Source organism: Mauremys reevesii, linkage group 8, assembly GCF_016161935.1.
Source record: "Mauremys reevesii isolate NIE-2019 linkage group 8, ASM1616193v1, whole genome shotgun sequence".
Lineage (NCBI taxonomy): Eukaryota > Metazoa > Chordata > Testudines > Geoemydidae > Mauremys > Mauremys reevesii.
This window is the reverse complement of record NC_052630.1, coordinates 57,312,319-57,328,992: the sequence shown is the minus strand read 5'-3', so window position 1 is coordinate 57,328,992 and position 16,674 is coordinate 57,312,319. Positions and strand designations below refer to the sequence as shown.

Genomic DNA, 16,674 nt, shown 5'->3' with positions numbered 1-16,674 from the left:
ATTAGGAAATGGTTCAAGGGTCAAATACTGTTAATCTAAAATAGCTTCATCACTGCAGGAGCAATAAGTGCATAACATATTAAAGATGCAGTATTGTCTTGGAATTGTTCTGAGTCTCTTTTACACAATATATTAACCAGCCTGTCTGAAAGAGCAACCAAATGATTTTCAAGAGAAACAATGTAGAACAGTTCATTCATATTTTTCCTGCAGGGTTACTTTTTTGAAATAGTTATCTTTGTTCTGTAGGAAGGTTCCTCTTGTGAATAAGGCATCAGACTATTCTTAACTTTGCCACAGGCTTCTTATGTTACTTTAGGCAAGTGATTTAATCTCTCTGTAGTTAATTGATGACATTTATAACATGAGGCTAACTATACCTACTAGAGCTTAACTCATTAACGATTGTTAAACATGTTGAAGTGTGAAACGTTAATGGCCATCAGTCTAAAGAGTTAAAACCAACATGTGATAAATCAAAACAAATATAAACAAATTAGCTATCTGCTGAAGGACAAGAAGTTTTCCAGGTTTGGGAAATAAAGTTGATCAAGAGGCTTTATTTATGATTTTCCCCCAATACATTTTGGGTGTGGTATTTTTTGAGAGGAGACATCAAAGCTGTATCGAGGCTATAACACCAAATTTATATACATTCCTGCTGTCTCCCCACATGAAGATACATTCAATACATACTCCTATTTAGAATGTTTATTTTTCCCAAGACACTAAGAGTTGGGGCAGAAATCCGCCAATACACCTATGGGTATTCTTTTGACTTTAAATATAATGATATGAAGATATTGTCATCTGGAACCAAGTGATTTGACAGAGGCCAGGATTCAACAGTCTGACCCCAGTCATGGGGACCAATGTGGGTGGAAGTTGTTGCCATGGAAGACACCCACAAGCTCTCTGCCACCAAAGAAACCCCAAGTCACCAGCATGGCCTCACAAGTGTGTGGCTCTGGTCAGCGAAGGGAAAATAGCAAGGGCACAAAAATTATGCCAATTCAACACGTTCCCACTGCAATCTGTTGACAGGGCTCCTATGGAGCCCCTGGTGGATATTAAAGCCAACTTTTCCCAATAAAAACTCTAAGGGAGATCATGTAAGGGAATTCACATAGAGGTTAATTGTCCTGAGCCACAGTGGCTAGACAGTGCTAGTAGGCTCCCCCTGTGTTGGCAACATTGGGTATGTCTACACTGCAATAAAACACCCGCACCTGGCCCGTGTCAGCTGACTCTGGCTCTTTGGGGCTTGGGCTCTGGGCCTATAAAATTGCAGTGTAGACATTTGCTCTGGGATCCCAGGAAGGGAAGATCCCAGAACCCAGACTTCAGTTCGAGCCTGAATGTCTACGCTACCATTTTATAGCCTTGCAGCTCGAGCCCCTCAAGCATAAGTCAGCAGACGTGGGCCAGCCACGGGTGTTTTATTGCAACACAGGCATACCCTCTGAACCTGTCTCTCTGTTGGAAGCAGTTTCCATCTGTGTTTATCTGTACTGATTGGCCCAGAACACACCACACTCTACAATACAATGGAAACCTGATTTGATCCACAATTCAGCATAGATCACGATCATGTTATGTCTACTTGGCCTCACATCATCTTGCCTTGCTGCCTTGTCATCCCACCTGACCTGTCCTGTCACCTCACCTGACCCATCAGCCACCCAGCTGTACCTTCCCCTTGGATTGAATTCCTGGCAGGCAGATGTCATGCATGAATTCTGCCTACTGATCAGAACTGCCCTTTGACATACCTGACTCCTGGGCATTACAGTTATGTGGGGTAGATTGAGTTAAGCTAGCTTGTTTCAGCTAACTCAATTCGGGGGTGGGGATGGGGGTGTGCAGCTTTTCTCTAGTCAGGTGGGAACTTGGATGCCAGAGTGAAGGGAGTCCTGAGGGACACATGGGATATGAGGAATCTATAAAGATTACTAGCTGGTGTCATACCAGGGAGAAGGGAGTTTATCAACAGTCTTGCTGAGTCCAGCTTAACTGCTATGACAACTTGGCTCTTACGGCAAAGATGTTTGTTTACACATGTAATTAAATACAAAAACAAAACTTTATATTCAAGACTTGTTTTGATGCAAGTCTATTAATTTCCATTTTCTTTTAATTAAAAAGACATGGAGCCTATATATTATTTCAAAATGTCAACTCCTGGGGTCAGGCCAATGTCTTTCAGCATGCTCTGTACACTGCCAAAAGCCCTGCCAGCACTCAGTGAACAGTGATAGTCTAAATGACTCTGTGGACATTCATGCACAGTGCTTTTGGTCAATATACACCTATTTTTTATATCTCCCATTGGGCACTGGATGTCCTCAAGGCCAAATGCCACTTTAGTGGAGCAAGTCTAACAGTTGTACCACTAACCACCCTAAAGGCACATTCCTGGCTCTGAACTCCACAACTGGCCTTAAACCATTTTAGCCTCATTCATGGATCCAGTCTCTGCATGCTAGAGAACCGAAGCTGTGAAAGTATGGATGGCACAATTCTAGATCTGAGCAGAATACTACATATCACAAGGATCAGCTGATTACCAAATCTGATGGTTACATCACTCAACTACATGAGACAGGCCCCAAGGCACATTTTGGTTGTGCAATGCAGAGATGAGTTGATTTCCTGTCTGTGAAACAATCTAAATTAATAGTTAACTAACCGGGGACTTTATTGATTCTTTTCATTTTTGTACTACCTTTCATCTGAAAGCAGTTTAAAAACTAACATTCATGAATCACATGACTCCTGTAAGGTAGGTATTACTATATTTCTAATTTACATATAGAAAAAAATGGAACCAAGGAAAGCTTAAGTGACTTACCCAAGGCATGACAACAGGTCTATGACAGAACCATATTAAGGACTGAGGGAGTTCAACGCCATTCCAGATCAGACACCAGTAAGAAGTGATTATATTATCTAGCTTTCAATGGTTCACTGAACCGATACATTTTTTCTGGGGGCTGCCCTCTCATGTACCAGAATCTCAGCTTTCATTAAAAAAATTAAGTCTCTAGTTCTTATGCAAAAATAAGCAAAAAATGTAAACAGAGGGTGAGCTGATATAATGGTGTCTGCTTGAATATGCAGATAACCTGAAACAAGAGCTGAAACATATAAACTTCCCCAGTTCATCTCAACATTGAAGTTGAATTATGACACCTTCAGTGATAAAGATTTCACTGATGATGTATGCACAAAAAGGATGGGGATAAACAGATTATGAAAATATCCTGCTCAACCCAGAATCTTGCTGTGGTAAATAGAAATAAAGTGTCACTCTTGAATTCTTTCTGTATTAACTCATCCGTTAACATGTGTAACCCTCAAGAAGATTACTTAGATTCCTGGGGCTCTGTCCCTGGTACGTGACTTGATGTAGCAAATGTAAGATTAGTGTCCCGTTGGTACGCGAACTTTGTTGGGGCCCTTGATGACCTATGACCACAAAATTGGAGGGGGAGCCAAGGGAAACTCAGAGTCTGCCCGGCAACCAACAGGGAGTGAGATGCCCCTCCCAGGGAGTTCAGGAAAGGGGAGAAGCCATTTTTGAGTCAGTCTGGAGCCAGGCAGGGCAGGACTGGCTGTGTGGGGAGCTGGTGAGTCCCAAGCCTGCATGCAGGGTTCCCCCTGAGAACTGGCCTCTAGGGACCTGAAAGCAAGATCCCTCAACTGGGCTTTTCCTTCTCCACTGATGATTCCCAGTTTGTAGAGTTTTGCTGGGAAACTTCCCCAACCAGACTGAGTTAGCCCTCCAGCTCCCTAGGCGAGACCAGTCACCAAACAGAGCTCTGCTCTGGCTGCTAGTCCAGGGCTGCTGCCTACTGTGAGTGTGTCTGGACGTTGGGCTAGGAGACTACAGTTTGGATTTTAGTATAGTTGTGTAATCTGCACCTTGAGCCGTGCATCCCTTTGTGGTGAGGGGAAATCCTGAGACTGAAGCAGCCTGATTCCTGCCTGAAGAGGATCCCTGCCAGCAGAGATCAGCCCGCTGCTGTGACTGAGGAGTCCCGAGTCATCTCTGAACCTGAGGATCATTCATGGAGTTTGTGAGTGCACCATCTTTTAGTTAGTCAGTCAGGGAATTTGTTTTGGGGACCCCCTACTCCCTGAATTGTGTCCTCAAGCCAGAGAGTAAGGGTTTGGGGATTTTATAACTTGCTGCATATTAAACCTGTGGAGGGATTCACCACCTTCTCCCACTCATGAGTCATTTGGGCTGTACTGAACCCAGTCAGCCACACTGCTAAACCACCGCAGAGAATAATTTTGTGGTCATAGGTCATCAAGGGCCCCAACAAAGTTCGCGTACCAACGGGACACTAATCTTACATTTGCTACATCAAGTCACGTGACTGGGAAAAGTCACAGGCATTAGCAGCATGGGCACCGGTGAAGCTAACAATAGCGTTTTACCCTGTTATGTTATATTTATCTCCTGTTTAATATAATTATTGCGTTGAATATATTGTATTTGTTTGTGTTATTTCTTGGAAGTCTCCAACTATTTGACAAGTAAGTGGGTATTACCCTGTGCTTAGAATTTTCTGCCCAAGCTGCCCTGGTGACCCTGCCAGGAAGGAGCAAGGGGGGGGTGGAGGCACCGCCAAATAAATTAATAGAAAAAAAGAAAGAAGATTCACCCTGCTGAGTGGGTGGCGGGATCCAGAAGAACCCAGACCTGTCCATCAAAACCTGTAAGCAGACTGGCATTAAAGAAGGTGACCGGGTGGAGAGGGGGTGCTACATGTGATTAGTGCAGGCATTGTACCATCTTTACTCAGATTGGTGAAGGATTACTCACACAAATAGTTCCATAAAGGTCAATGGGACTACTCATATGAGTAAACACTAAGTAGTCTGAATAAGTGTTGCACAGTCTAGCCTGAAGGAAACAGACTCCCTAGCTCTCATTACTCTCGTACACACAACACCAGCTGAAGTCAGTTAGAGTTGTCAGCCCTCTATCTTTAGGATACTTTTGCCAGAGTATTGCTTTTTACTAATACACTTTGTACAATTATTTCTCCCTGTAGAGATGTTGCTGTGGGTTAACTGAGTTTTTTCCCCATCAGAATGAAACCAGCAGACAGAGGGATAATGTAGCACACATCCTATTTATTTTCAGAAGCTGCTCTCTGACCTGAATTGGTCTCCCTTCTGCCAAATATGACATGCTGCAAACCACTGATAGAGAGATACACAAGAGGCTTCAACTGGGGTGAAAAAAATCAACTTTTCACCAACATTTATTTTAAATAATCACTCTTGCCTCCATTTTTCTTCTTTGTCTAAATGTAAAGGCAGAAAACAGCAATTTTGCTATCAAAAGATGTTTGTCAAGGGAAATGGCAATTTTTTTCTGCATCTTTTTCATACCCTTTTCAATGCAACATGCCCTTTTCAATTCAACAAGAGTAGCTTCCCAGCTACTCTTGCAACAAGTGATGGGCCAAGAAAGTGGTGATCAGAATTGGATCCTGATGAGGGATAGGCTGGAGTTTGGCTTTGTAACCAAATCATGGATAGGTTTGGAGTTGACAGAACTGAAATCTCATGAGTTGTTCTCAATCATATTATTCATTAATTATATTATAGTGCTGCCTGAGGCAAACTATTGGACCATTTCCATGGGATTTCCATTACATCCAGACCCAAATACCTCTTCAAAATTCAGGTTCTGCTTCAGGTCAATACAGTAAGAGCATGTTCTCTTTCTAAACCACTTGCTGATTATTTTAATTTAAAAAAAAAAACAAACCCGCACATTTCCTTAGAAAGGCAAAGTAGTTTGTGAAACAGCTTGTGATCCTTCTGATAAGTCATCAATGTAAGATGAAAATTTGATTGCAAATAAAAGTTGCAAATAAATTCACTCTCAGCTTAAGCAAGATTACTGATTATTAAAAGAGAAATCATCCAGCTAATTTACTTTGCTACCTCAATACATAATTTTTAATGCCAGATAAATGTAAGGAACATAATTTCTACCTTCCACTTCTGCCATGTCAAAATCTGGAAAGGGAAAATCTTACTGGAAAAGAATCACAGCCTGAAGGAACAGAAATAAACACTGCAGGCTCCCCTTTTGTAGGAAGGCCAGAAGACGTTGCAAACTATATGACCTACAGAAAGCTTAGGAGCTGAAAAATTTAAAATCCTAACCAAGCACTGCAGATGCTGAGATATTCTGTGCAGAAAGCTGCCCCTCCACATGTCTGTCAGCCTGTCCAGTAATTTGACTCTGAGGGCACTCATAGTTTGGCTGTGTAGATTGGTTGCATCCTGACTTCCACTAATGGCAACACACCTCTTCATGCAGAATGGTGTTGTGGACACAGGGGACATCCCAGCAACCGACACATGGAAAAGGAGTAGAGGTAGCCACGTTTCCTCTTCCACACCTCTTGCACATTTTCCTGCTTATTTTCTGAATTTTTTTCTCCTTGACACACTATAGGTATAGCCTAAGAGCTTATGTGTTGCTACAGGTCAATTATGTGATGCAGTTGTGAAAAAGGCTAATATCATTCTGGAGTCTATTAACAGGTGTGTCATATGTAAGACACAGGAGGCAACTGGCCCATTCTGCTTGGCACTCGTGAGGCCTCAACTGTTGTAGTGTGTCTAGTCTGAGTGCCACACTTTAGCAGAGATGTGGACAAATTGGAAAGAGTCCAGAGAAGAGCAACACAAATTTTAAAAGGTTTAGAAAATGTGACCTATGAAGACAGGTTAAAAAAACCTGAGCATTCTTGAGAAAAGAAGACTGAGAGGAGACCTGATAGCAGTCTTCAAATATATTAAGGGCTGTTATAAAGAGGACAGTGATCACTTGTTCTCCATGTCCACTGAAGGTAGGACAAGTAGCAATGGGCTTAATCCGTAGCAAGGGACATTTAGGTTAGATAGTGGGAAAGCTTTCTAACTATAAGGATAGCTAAGCACTGGTATAGGCTTCCAATGGAGGTTGTGGAATCCCCATCATTAGAGATTTTTAAGAACAAGTTGGACAAGCATCTGTCAGGGATGGTCTAGTTTCACTTGGTTCTGTCTCAGCGCAGGGGACTGGACTTTTGACTTCTCGTGGTCCCTTCCAGCCATATACTTCAATGATTCTATAAGTTCACTATATGCCACCAGTCAGACAGTTCAGTGTGTGGGGACCACTGATAAATGTTTGTTCAGTAAAGATGCCTACAGAAAACACCAATTCAAAGCTGCAGGATGCGCTAGTTAGTGCACAAATAACTGCTAAAAAGTCCCTCCTGGCTCTGTAAACCCAAAACTGAAAGCAAACATGGCTCATTCATTCATTCATCATTCATGCCCGTCACCCCAACCGGGGTATGGGCCGCCAACCACAGATCTCCAGAGTCTTCTATCCTGGGCCATTCGCTCTAGCTGGTTCCAGGTATAGCCCTTTTTTTTGCTATCAACCTGAAGGTCGCGTCGCCAGGTATTTCTTGGGCGGCCTCTTTTCCGCTTGCCTTGGGGGTTCCACCGCAGTGCCTGTCTGGTGATGTTGGTTGGCTGCTTGCTGGCCAGACACCATCAGTAACATCCACCTCTTGGAGAGGACCCGTCAACTCCCAGCAGAGGAAGAAATTACAAGGAGAAGGTGGGGCTGGATAGGACATACACTACGCAAACATGGCTCATGAGATACTAATTCTTATAACAAGACCTAGGACGGAGGGATAATCTCTCTGTTGAGAATCATTCTGTGTGAACAGAAGGGAACAACTCGGTGCAGGACAGAGTGCACACTTATTATATACATAATAAGAGCCAATGCCTTTCAAGAAATGAGCTGCTATATTCTGCACTAGGTGAAGTAATCTTAAATATAGCCCCAAGCCCAGCACATTTCATTAAGCTAGTTTGGAGATCACAAAAGTGTGGATCACTGTGGCAAAATATCCATTGGGAAAATAGGTCACTACCTCCAAGCCAACTGTAGGTGGAAAAAGGCACCAGGTGCCACAGTTCTCACCTGATAATCCAGGGGTAGTTCTGTTTACGACCCCAAGACTGAGACTTGACCTGGCAAAGGTCAGACATATCACAGCCCCTGTCAATTCCTGTAGATGCATAATCATACTATGAGCATCTTCCCAGTCTTATATGGTCTGAGATCTAACCAGAGCTGTCAGAACTATTCCCTAACTTCGGTCAGTTCCTTGGAAAGCACAGATACCACTGTAAAATGAGATCTAAGTGTTATGCACACATTGGTGACACTAGTGACCTAAACATGTCAGCCACCCATACATTTTGGGCAGCTGGGAGAACAAGCTGAAGCTCTGAAGAACCCAGCATGCAACAGTCCTTGGGAAGCTGAGTAAATACTCATTACCACACTTTGGGACCTCTCGAAGAGGAAGGAACACACCACGACGGGACATCCTGTAGGTGATTCAACAGAGCCCCAATGTAATGGCATCAATAGATGCCAAAAGATCCAACAAAACCAGCAGACACATTTTGCCTTCCTCTACCATCACAAGGAGATTGTGGCATGGCAACAATATTGTCTCCACACTACACCCATGCCTGAACCAGGCTAGCAAGGATGAAGGATGTTCATGAAGTAAAGATGTGCCTGGTATTGCTCAAACAGCCTCTTCTTAACAACCTACGCCAACTGTTGAAGTTGACACCAAGTGTTAGTTCCTTGAGCTGAGGTGTATTTAAGTGTGGCTTCCATCATTCCTTCACATAGGAAGTGTTAACACTTCTTTTTAATAACAGGCATGAGACCGCCCCATATCTATATCAGTCATGAGAGGCAAAGATCCAAATCTCAAATACTCAAGCACAGCTCCATAAATTCATCTGAGTTCATACAAAAAACAGAGCCAAAGTTCAAGCAGAGAAAATGGTGCATTTCTAATCTTCTGCACTGACACTTCTGCATGATGCCAGGCAGACCAGCCCGTATCCTGGTCCATCTGTTCATCAAAGTAGACAGAAAACTCCTTGTGAAAAAAAATGGAGCTCTATAAAATGGTTAAACTAACTCCAACTGTACACTATGCTTACACAAATCTAACAAAAACTGACAGGAAACACTGTACTTTAGTCTATGACAAACAACAGAAACAAAAGCTTTCTACTTGAAACATTGCTTCAACCATAAATCTGACTGCAGGCTTAATATTGCCACCAATAATAATAATACTGAAGAAAAATTCAGAAACATCTTCAAGGGCTTCTTTCAGCTCTTACACCTAGGTTTTCAGAACAGTTATCCCATACTTTATTGCAAGAATGATCAGATGAACACTTGCTCAAAGCCTTCCTAATCAACTTTTAAAAAACCGCGTCAGTGTGTATGAACTTCCCTATACCCCAGGGCACATTACTGTGGAGGAGGAATAGGAAAGTATACTGCACACTTAATTGTTTCTGTAGGCTGAGCTCACAGCAGACACCAGAGGCTCTTTGCAACCTCCATTCACACACACACCCATAAGCTCCGTGTGTGCAACACCCTTTAATGCCTGTGACATTCTATAGCTTGGGGGAGCGTCCTGGAATCCCATATTCCTCAATTTTTATATAATCCTGATCTTACATATAAAGCGTGCCTTGTAATGTATCAGGGGAAAGTTTATGATGTGCTGAAAGTCATTTCTCTATCCGTATTATATATATAATGAATGCATATGAAGTTATGAGAATTGTGTTGTATGGTGGTCACTAAAACATGCTGTAAGTTAGGGAATCAACCAGATATTAGCTCCCCAGAGGCAATAGCAAGGAAAGTAAACCAACACCTGGGTGGGATATCAATCAATCCATCAGCAACCATTGTCCAGCAAGGTAGCTCCAATGCAATGACTCACCTGCATGAGTCCACACCAGGGGAATTGCTCAACCTTGCCGGGAGACTCAGCATTGCCCCCAGACATGCCTGGACTTGTGTTTTCCAAGCACATGGACTGAGGGTATAAAACAGAGTAGCCATATGGCTGCCCCCTTCTCCTGTCCCCACCTATGCTGCAAGCAACTAAGACACTGAGAAGAAGACAAGACTCCAACAGAGGAGATTGGCCCAGATTTCAAGGGTGAAATATGTATAATAAGGACTGCAATATCCAGTGGGGTGAGAATAACTGCTTAATCTAGTTGTTGCCCAATCTAATAGTGTTGAGAGTTTAGACTGCATGCTTATATTTTATTTCTTTTGGTAACTAACTCTGACTTCTTGCCTATCATTTAATATCACTTAAAACAGTGGTGGGCAACCTGCGGGCCATCAGGGTAATTCACTGGCGGGGCACAGGACAGTTTGTTTACATTGACTGTCCACAGGCACAGCCACCCGCAGCTCCCAGTGGCTGTGGTTCGCCGTTCCTGACCAATGGGAGCTGCAGGAAATGGCGCGGGCCACAGGGACGTGCTGGTCGCCACTTCCCCCAGCTCCCATTAGCCGGGAACGGCAAACCGCGGCCACTAGGAGCTGCGGACAGCCATGCCTGCAGACTGTCAATGTAAACAGTCTCGGGGCCCACCAGCAGATTATCCTGACGGGCCGTGTGCTGCCCACGGGCCGCAGGTTGCCCACCACTGACTTAAAATCTACCTTTTATAGTCAATAAATTTGTTTTACTGTTTATCTTTACCAGTGAGTTTGTATGAAGTGTGGGACAAATCTGCTCAAGTTTGACAAAGGCTGGTTTATGTCCATTTAATGAACTGATTAATAAATCTACATTGCTCGTCTTGAGCAGTGCAAGACGGTATATTCCTGAGGTACAGTTCTGGGAGCTGGGGGGATTTGACTCTGGTGCCTTTCTCTGTGTGATTCATGAGTGGCTCTGGGAGCATTCATGCATCTAGATGGGTATGGGGCTCCACATGCTGTTGTGCTGAGTGATAAAAGCACCTGGAGGCGTTTGCTGCTGGTCACTAGCAAAGCATTGTGATAGACAGCCCAGGCTGGAGAGAGTTCAGGGGGCTCAGCGGGCCCACAGTCCCAGGCTTCACCCCAGGGGGATCCTATCACACCCTCTATTGCCCCTCTCCCACCCCACACCAGGATCCCACATTCTCCCCCCATTCCAGGGGCTGTGTGCACCTCCATTTCCCACATTCCCCTCCATGGCCCTCCTATCCCCCCTTTATCCCCTCTTACCAAGATACCCCACTCTCCCACCTGCCAGAGACTTTGTGTGCCCCCCATTCCTCCCCATGCCAGGGAATCTATGTGCCTTCCCATTCCCTCTTCCCTCCCATGCCAGAGGTCACCCATTCACCCCTCCAAGCCCAGGACTTTGTGAACCCCTCTATTCCTCCCTATGTCTGGGTCCCCTATTTTCTCCTCCATACCAGGGGCTTAGGGTGTACCCCCATCATTCCCCATCCCCCCACCATTCTTATTCTCTTATTTCTTTGTTCTTTTTTTTCCCCCTATTTCAGGGTGTCAGCAGTTTTAAACTGTATTGGCAGAATTGCCACAGAGGAGATGGGAAGTGGTCTTACACTGGAATCTCTTAATGGCCTCTATCATCCTGTCCTTTCATCTATAGACAATTACAGAGGTGGCTGAAGATGCTTGGTTTGCTAACCAGATGTCAGATGTCCCAGGTATTTCCCCCTTTTTTCTCCAACATCAATAGGATTCTGCTCACTGATGCCTAGCAAATTCCCTGAAAATTGGGGATTGATCAGATGGAGCATTCAAAAGTTGGCAGTAGAGACAAATATCCAAACAGAGAAATACTGTTGAGTGGAATGCAAGGCCCGACAAGGTCAGCCATTTTAAGGAGCCCAATCAACCTGAAATGTAGTCATCTTCAAACAGTTAGATGTGTTTGGGGCCTAGCACCAGGGGCCCAAATCCTCATGTGGTGCTGCTGCCACAGAACAAATACTAAATATTAATAAGTTGTAGGTACTACACTGGAACCTGAGTGGTTTATCAATCACTTTTCCCTACTGTTTTGCAACTGTCCCTTGTTATAGTGTGAAAGACCCACACATACTGGAGAGACTGACAGGGAAAACAGTGAAACAAAATGCTGTTGACTGGAGGGAGGGAGGTGAAAAAAGTAAAAGTAAATGAGAAATGGTGGCAGATATTTACTCTCTAATTCCTTTCAGTTATTGTGATCTTAAGTGTCACTTATAACAACAGTGCATAAAACATTGTCAGGAAGACTCCAAATGCAGAGGGACTGCCAAGGTTCCACTGCACAAGGAGACAGACTGCAGAGAAGCCTTGCACTAGCTCCAATATAACATGACGGGGATTTACTGGCGTGTGCGGGGGAAGGGACAGCTGCTATAACAAAAACCCCCTGCAGAGGAGCAACCCAGGGGCCACCGTCATTCCTGTAGTCCAGAGGTGGGAAAACTACAGCCCGCGGGCCACATCCGGCCTGGGGGACCCTCCTGCCTGGGCCCAGGAGGCTAGCCCCCAGCCCCTCCCCTAGTGTCTCTCCTCCCCCGCAGCCTCACCTCACTCGCTCCACTGCTGTTGCAATGCTCTGGGCAGCAGGGCTGTGAGTTCCTGGGGAAGCGCAGCTGCAGAGCCCAGCCTGACCCAGTGCTCTGGCTGCGTGGTGGTGGTGGCGACGGCGTGGCTGGCTACAGCCGGGTGGCACGGCTGTAGCACCGCCAGCCACCGGTGCTCCAGACAACGCAGTAAAGGGGCAGGGAGCAGGGCGAGTTGGATAGAGGTCAGGGGAATTCGGGGTGGTGGTCAGGAGGTGGGGGTGTGGATAGGGGTTGGGGTGGTTGTGGGGGGAACAGGGGGTTGAATGGGGGCTGGGGTCCTGGGCGGGGGCAGTCAGGAAGGAGGGGGTTTGGATGGGGTGGGAGGGGGCAGTCAGGGGCAGGGGTCTGAAGGCAGTCAGGGGACAGGGAAAAGGGGTGGTTGGATGGGGCAGGGGGCGCTCAGGAATGAGAGGAGGGGTTGGATGGGGCGGCAGGGGTCCGAGGGCAGTCAGGGGACAGGGAGCGGGTGAGTGTGGATGGGGCAGGGGTCCCAGAGGGCCCGTCAGGGAACGGAGGGGGTTGGATGGGGCAGGATTCTGGGGTGGGGGACAGATAGGAGCTGGGGGCCAGACCACGACCCCCTCCCCTAACCGGCCCTCCATACAATTTACGAAACCCAATGCAGCCCTCGGGCCAAAAAGTTTGCCTGCCCCTGCTGTAGTCTGAAGGCTGCAGTATCAGTCCAAGCAGTGACCCCTGTGGTGATCTTCAGGGGACAGCAAGTGAAGGGAGAGATGACCTGATAATAGCACAGTCATAGCCAAAGAAGCAAAACATGAGAAGCTGACACCCTTTTTTGGAATAAGCTGATATTTTCTTAAAACTGCTGATGTTTTTTATAGGTCATCCTTCCTAGTGGCTTCCTGTTCTGCAACTGTCCATGTAGAAACACAGGCACAGAGTAAGCAGCAATAATGTTGTTGCCACATATATTCTTCATAGTGAAAGCTGCTTTATAGCTCTGTGCTGAATCAGCAGGGTTTGGGGTTTTTCTCTCTCTCTCTGTTTTTTTTTAGGTCTTTCACCAAACCGCAACCTTTTGAAGACACAACCACCCCCAGTTTCCTTACACTGAAAACTTACTTCCGACTTAACCTCTGACTTATTCTAGGTGCTGCTAGCAGCATACAATTCATTCATTCATCTTTTTTTGGGTCAAATGTGGGAGAAGTGGCAAAAGTGCCATGTGAACTAATATGAGTGAACAATGACAAAGCAAATATGTTTAAACAGCAATTCCTGGGTATTAGCAAAACTAGAGAGAAAGCACCAATGGTACTGCTAATACATGACAAGCTTAGAACGCTCCCACACTGTGAGAAGAAACAACTGAATAGGTGAGCAATGAAGATTGGTGAATCAATAACAGTGATACTCACGCATATCACCAAAAGCCCCTTTTGTAACATTTGTGGCTTTCAATACCGTCACAGTTAATTTGTGCGAATACTGGTGTTCCACCTGGAAATCAAATGGCATGTGGTTAAACAGGAAATAAAACTCCAAAAACAGAAATAAATTGTCAAAAAATAGCTTTCATTTGTCCAAGGAGCAGCAAAAAGAAAAATCCCCTATTCAAAATGTAAGAGAAATGCATACAGGAAAGAACATCTTACAGCTGAGCTGCACCCTTTAATTTCTTGTAGCTTTACTGAAAGTTAAGACAATGCATTACATGTAGCCTGATGTTCCTTCAGCCACTCCTACACAACAGGTTTTCCCTCCCACACTTTTTTTTTAATTTTAGTTTCAATGAATAACATTCCTTCTCTCCAAGCTTGGTACCTGCTATGAGGCATTTAATTAGTCAATGACAGTTTACCAAGAAGTGAAAAGCTATTTTGCAAGATGCATTATTTTAGTTTGTGTTTTAACTGCCTTTCAACAATAAAAATGATACAATTATACCTAAATAATGTTGCTGAATATATATGTATATTGTGCATATACTGTATGCGTATAGTTATGCATACAGAGTGTATATGTCCAGTATGCATCAAAATTCAGAGCGTAAAGAGACCCTAGTAGAGTAACAGTGAAGAGCGAACACAAAAGTTCACCAATTCAGTTATGCTCCCAGAATTAGAATCTCATGCAATCTCAGGGACTTCCTGTTTTCTATCAGACTCTGAAACTTCAAGAGAAATCTCACTCATGGTATGTCAGCACTCCCAATGTCATAGTGCCTGAATGGAACCAGAAAGTCTAGAGAAATGAAAATAGGAGGAAAAAAGCAACAGCCTTAATTTTGCTGAACCTCAAAATCTGGTTCAGGTCTATTCTTATTTCATCCATCTAGCCCTCCAATTTGCCCAGCACTGTTATATTGTGGCACTCAAAGCTCGTTCCATATTTTATGAGATTGTCACTTTGTATGACAATGTACAGAACATAGAATGCATGGCCCCTGACCTAAGTAATTTATGGCCCATACACATGACATATGGGCAACAAAGCACAGGTCTGGGAGTTGGGAGACCTAAGTTCTGTTCCTGGCTCTGTCACGGACTCCAGTGTAAGCTCATATAAATCACTTACATATGCCTGTGATTTAGCTTTCCCTCTGTAAAACAGGAATAATGATATGTAGCCACCTTTGTGAGGTTCATTGAGTGCTACTGATGAAACACTGTATACTGCATTATTATTTTACATTTATATGGTAGTAGTGTTTAAAGACCACAATAAGGTTGGGCCCCACTGTACTAGGCACTATACAAACGTACGATAAATGACAGTCCCTGTAAGCGCTATCATTAATCCCCTGCATTGATTTCTCAAGACAGTGACTTTCAGACAGCAAAGCTGATTAGCAAGCAACTAGGTAACTGTGAGTCAGGGAGAACAGACAAAAACTCACTAGCCAATCTCAACACATGCTCCCCCTAGCAGTCAGCAGTATGAAGCTTTGCACAGCGTATTGCCACACCGTAATGACAAAACAAAATGAGAGAGCATTCAGAGGGACTCCAGGAGTATGTCTTCTTCACTACACAGTTAGCCCAGGGGATCAGCACCCAGGTTTCAGCAGCCAAGTTAGCCTAGCCTGGGTGCGAGAAGCCACACCACAAAGCCATCCCCAAATTACTGTGTTCTCACCAGTGCTGCACTCCTCCATGTATCTCACTAGGGCTTCTGAGGCATAACCCATAGTTCTTTTGCAACAGAAAGCTGAGCTGCCCTATGATTCCTTGACAATGGACTGTGGAAAAACCTGTCTGTCCTTCTGGGCACACAGGGAATTGTGGGAGGGCATTGAAGGACCAGCAGCACTTGAATGATTTAACCAATGCCCTCACTGCAAAGTGAGGTTACCAGCCCGAGTGAAAGCAAAACCCAGGTTCTAACCCACACCTCTCGCCGTGCCAGCGAGCCCAGATTGAAAGTAATGCCAAACTCAGATGATTGGGGGAGGGGAAAAGCAAAGAGGGTTGGTGCAACACCCACGTAAGAGCTTAGGCTAACTCTGTGGTGAAGACATACCCTAGAAGTTTTAGCATGCCCAGTGCTTTTTGCCTCCCAGGCACCAAGGCTTAAAAGAAAAAAAAACGTAACTTCTCCTTGTCATTTTGAAATGTACAGCTTATCGAGCAGTTTTACAAGATAGTTGGAGAAGGGCAGGGAAAACGTCTTTCATTGCTGCCTCTCAGTTTTTGTTGCTTCTTGATGATACTTTACAACACAGTTAATTACTTTACCTCCACAGGACTCAGGTCTGCTGAACAACATCTGTTTTACAATGTGGTGTTTCTTTATGGATGCTCTTTTAAAGATAGGGTTATAATTAAAAGCAGCAGCCCACAATAGATAAACCCACCCACAGATCTCCGCTGCTAGAGACATTTGTCTTTTTGGAGGCCATTACTCTAGAGAGCCAAACACCCAGGAGCAGAGAGGAAGGATGGACATTGAAAGTCAATGGGACTTTGTCTCCAGCGTGCTTAAGTCATTTTTGAAAATGGAACTTAACTATATAAGTCACTTAGGCCTTGCAACACTGAGCAAAGCAACTTCTAAATACCTCTAAAATCCTGGGCCTTAGACACTGAGGATAAAGTTATCAAAAGCCATTAAGTAATTTAGGAGCCTGATTCCCATGTTCAAAAGTGACATTTTTGAAGATGGGATTTAGTCTCT

The 16,674-nt window shown here is 44.5% G+C and overlaps 1 protein-coding gene across 3 annotated transcripts in view; it reads right to left on the bottom strand.

The window, feature by feature from the left end:
* Positions 1 to 16,674, bottom strand: part of PLA2G4A (phospholipase A2 group IVA) — a 368,660-nt gene that overhangs the window by 83,668 nt on the left and 268,318 nt on the right. For all 3 annotated transcript variants that reach the window (XM_039484615.1, XM_039484613.1, XM_039484614.1), the window contains exon 3: positions 13,917 to 13,998. In XM_039484615.1, coding sequence (XP_039340549.1) covers positions 13,917 to 13,998 — 82 coding nt within the window. The remainder of the gene's footprint in view (positions 1 to 13,916; positions 13,999 to 16,674) is intronic.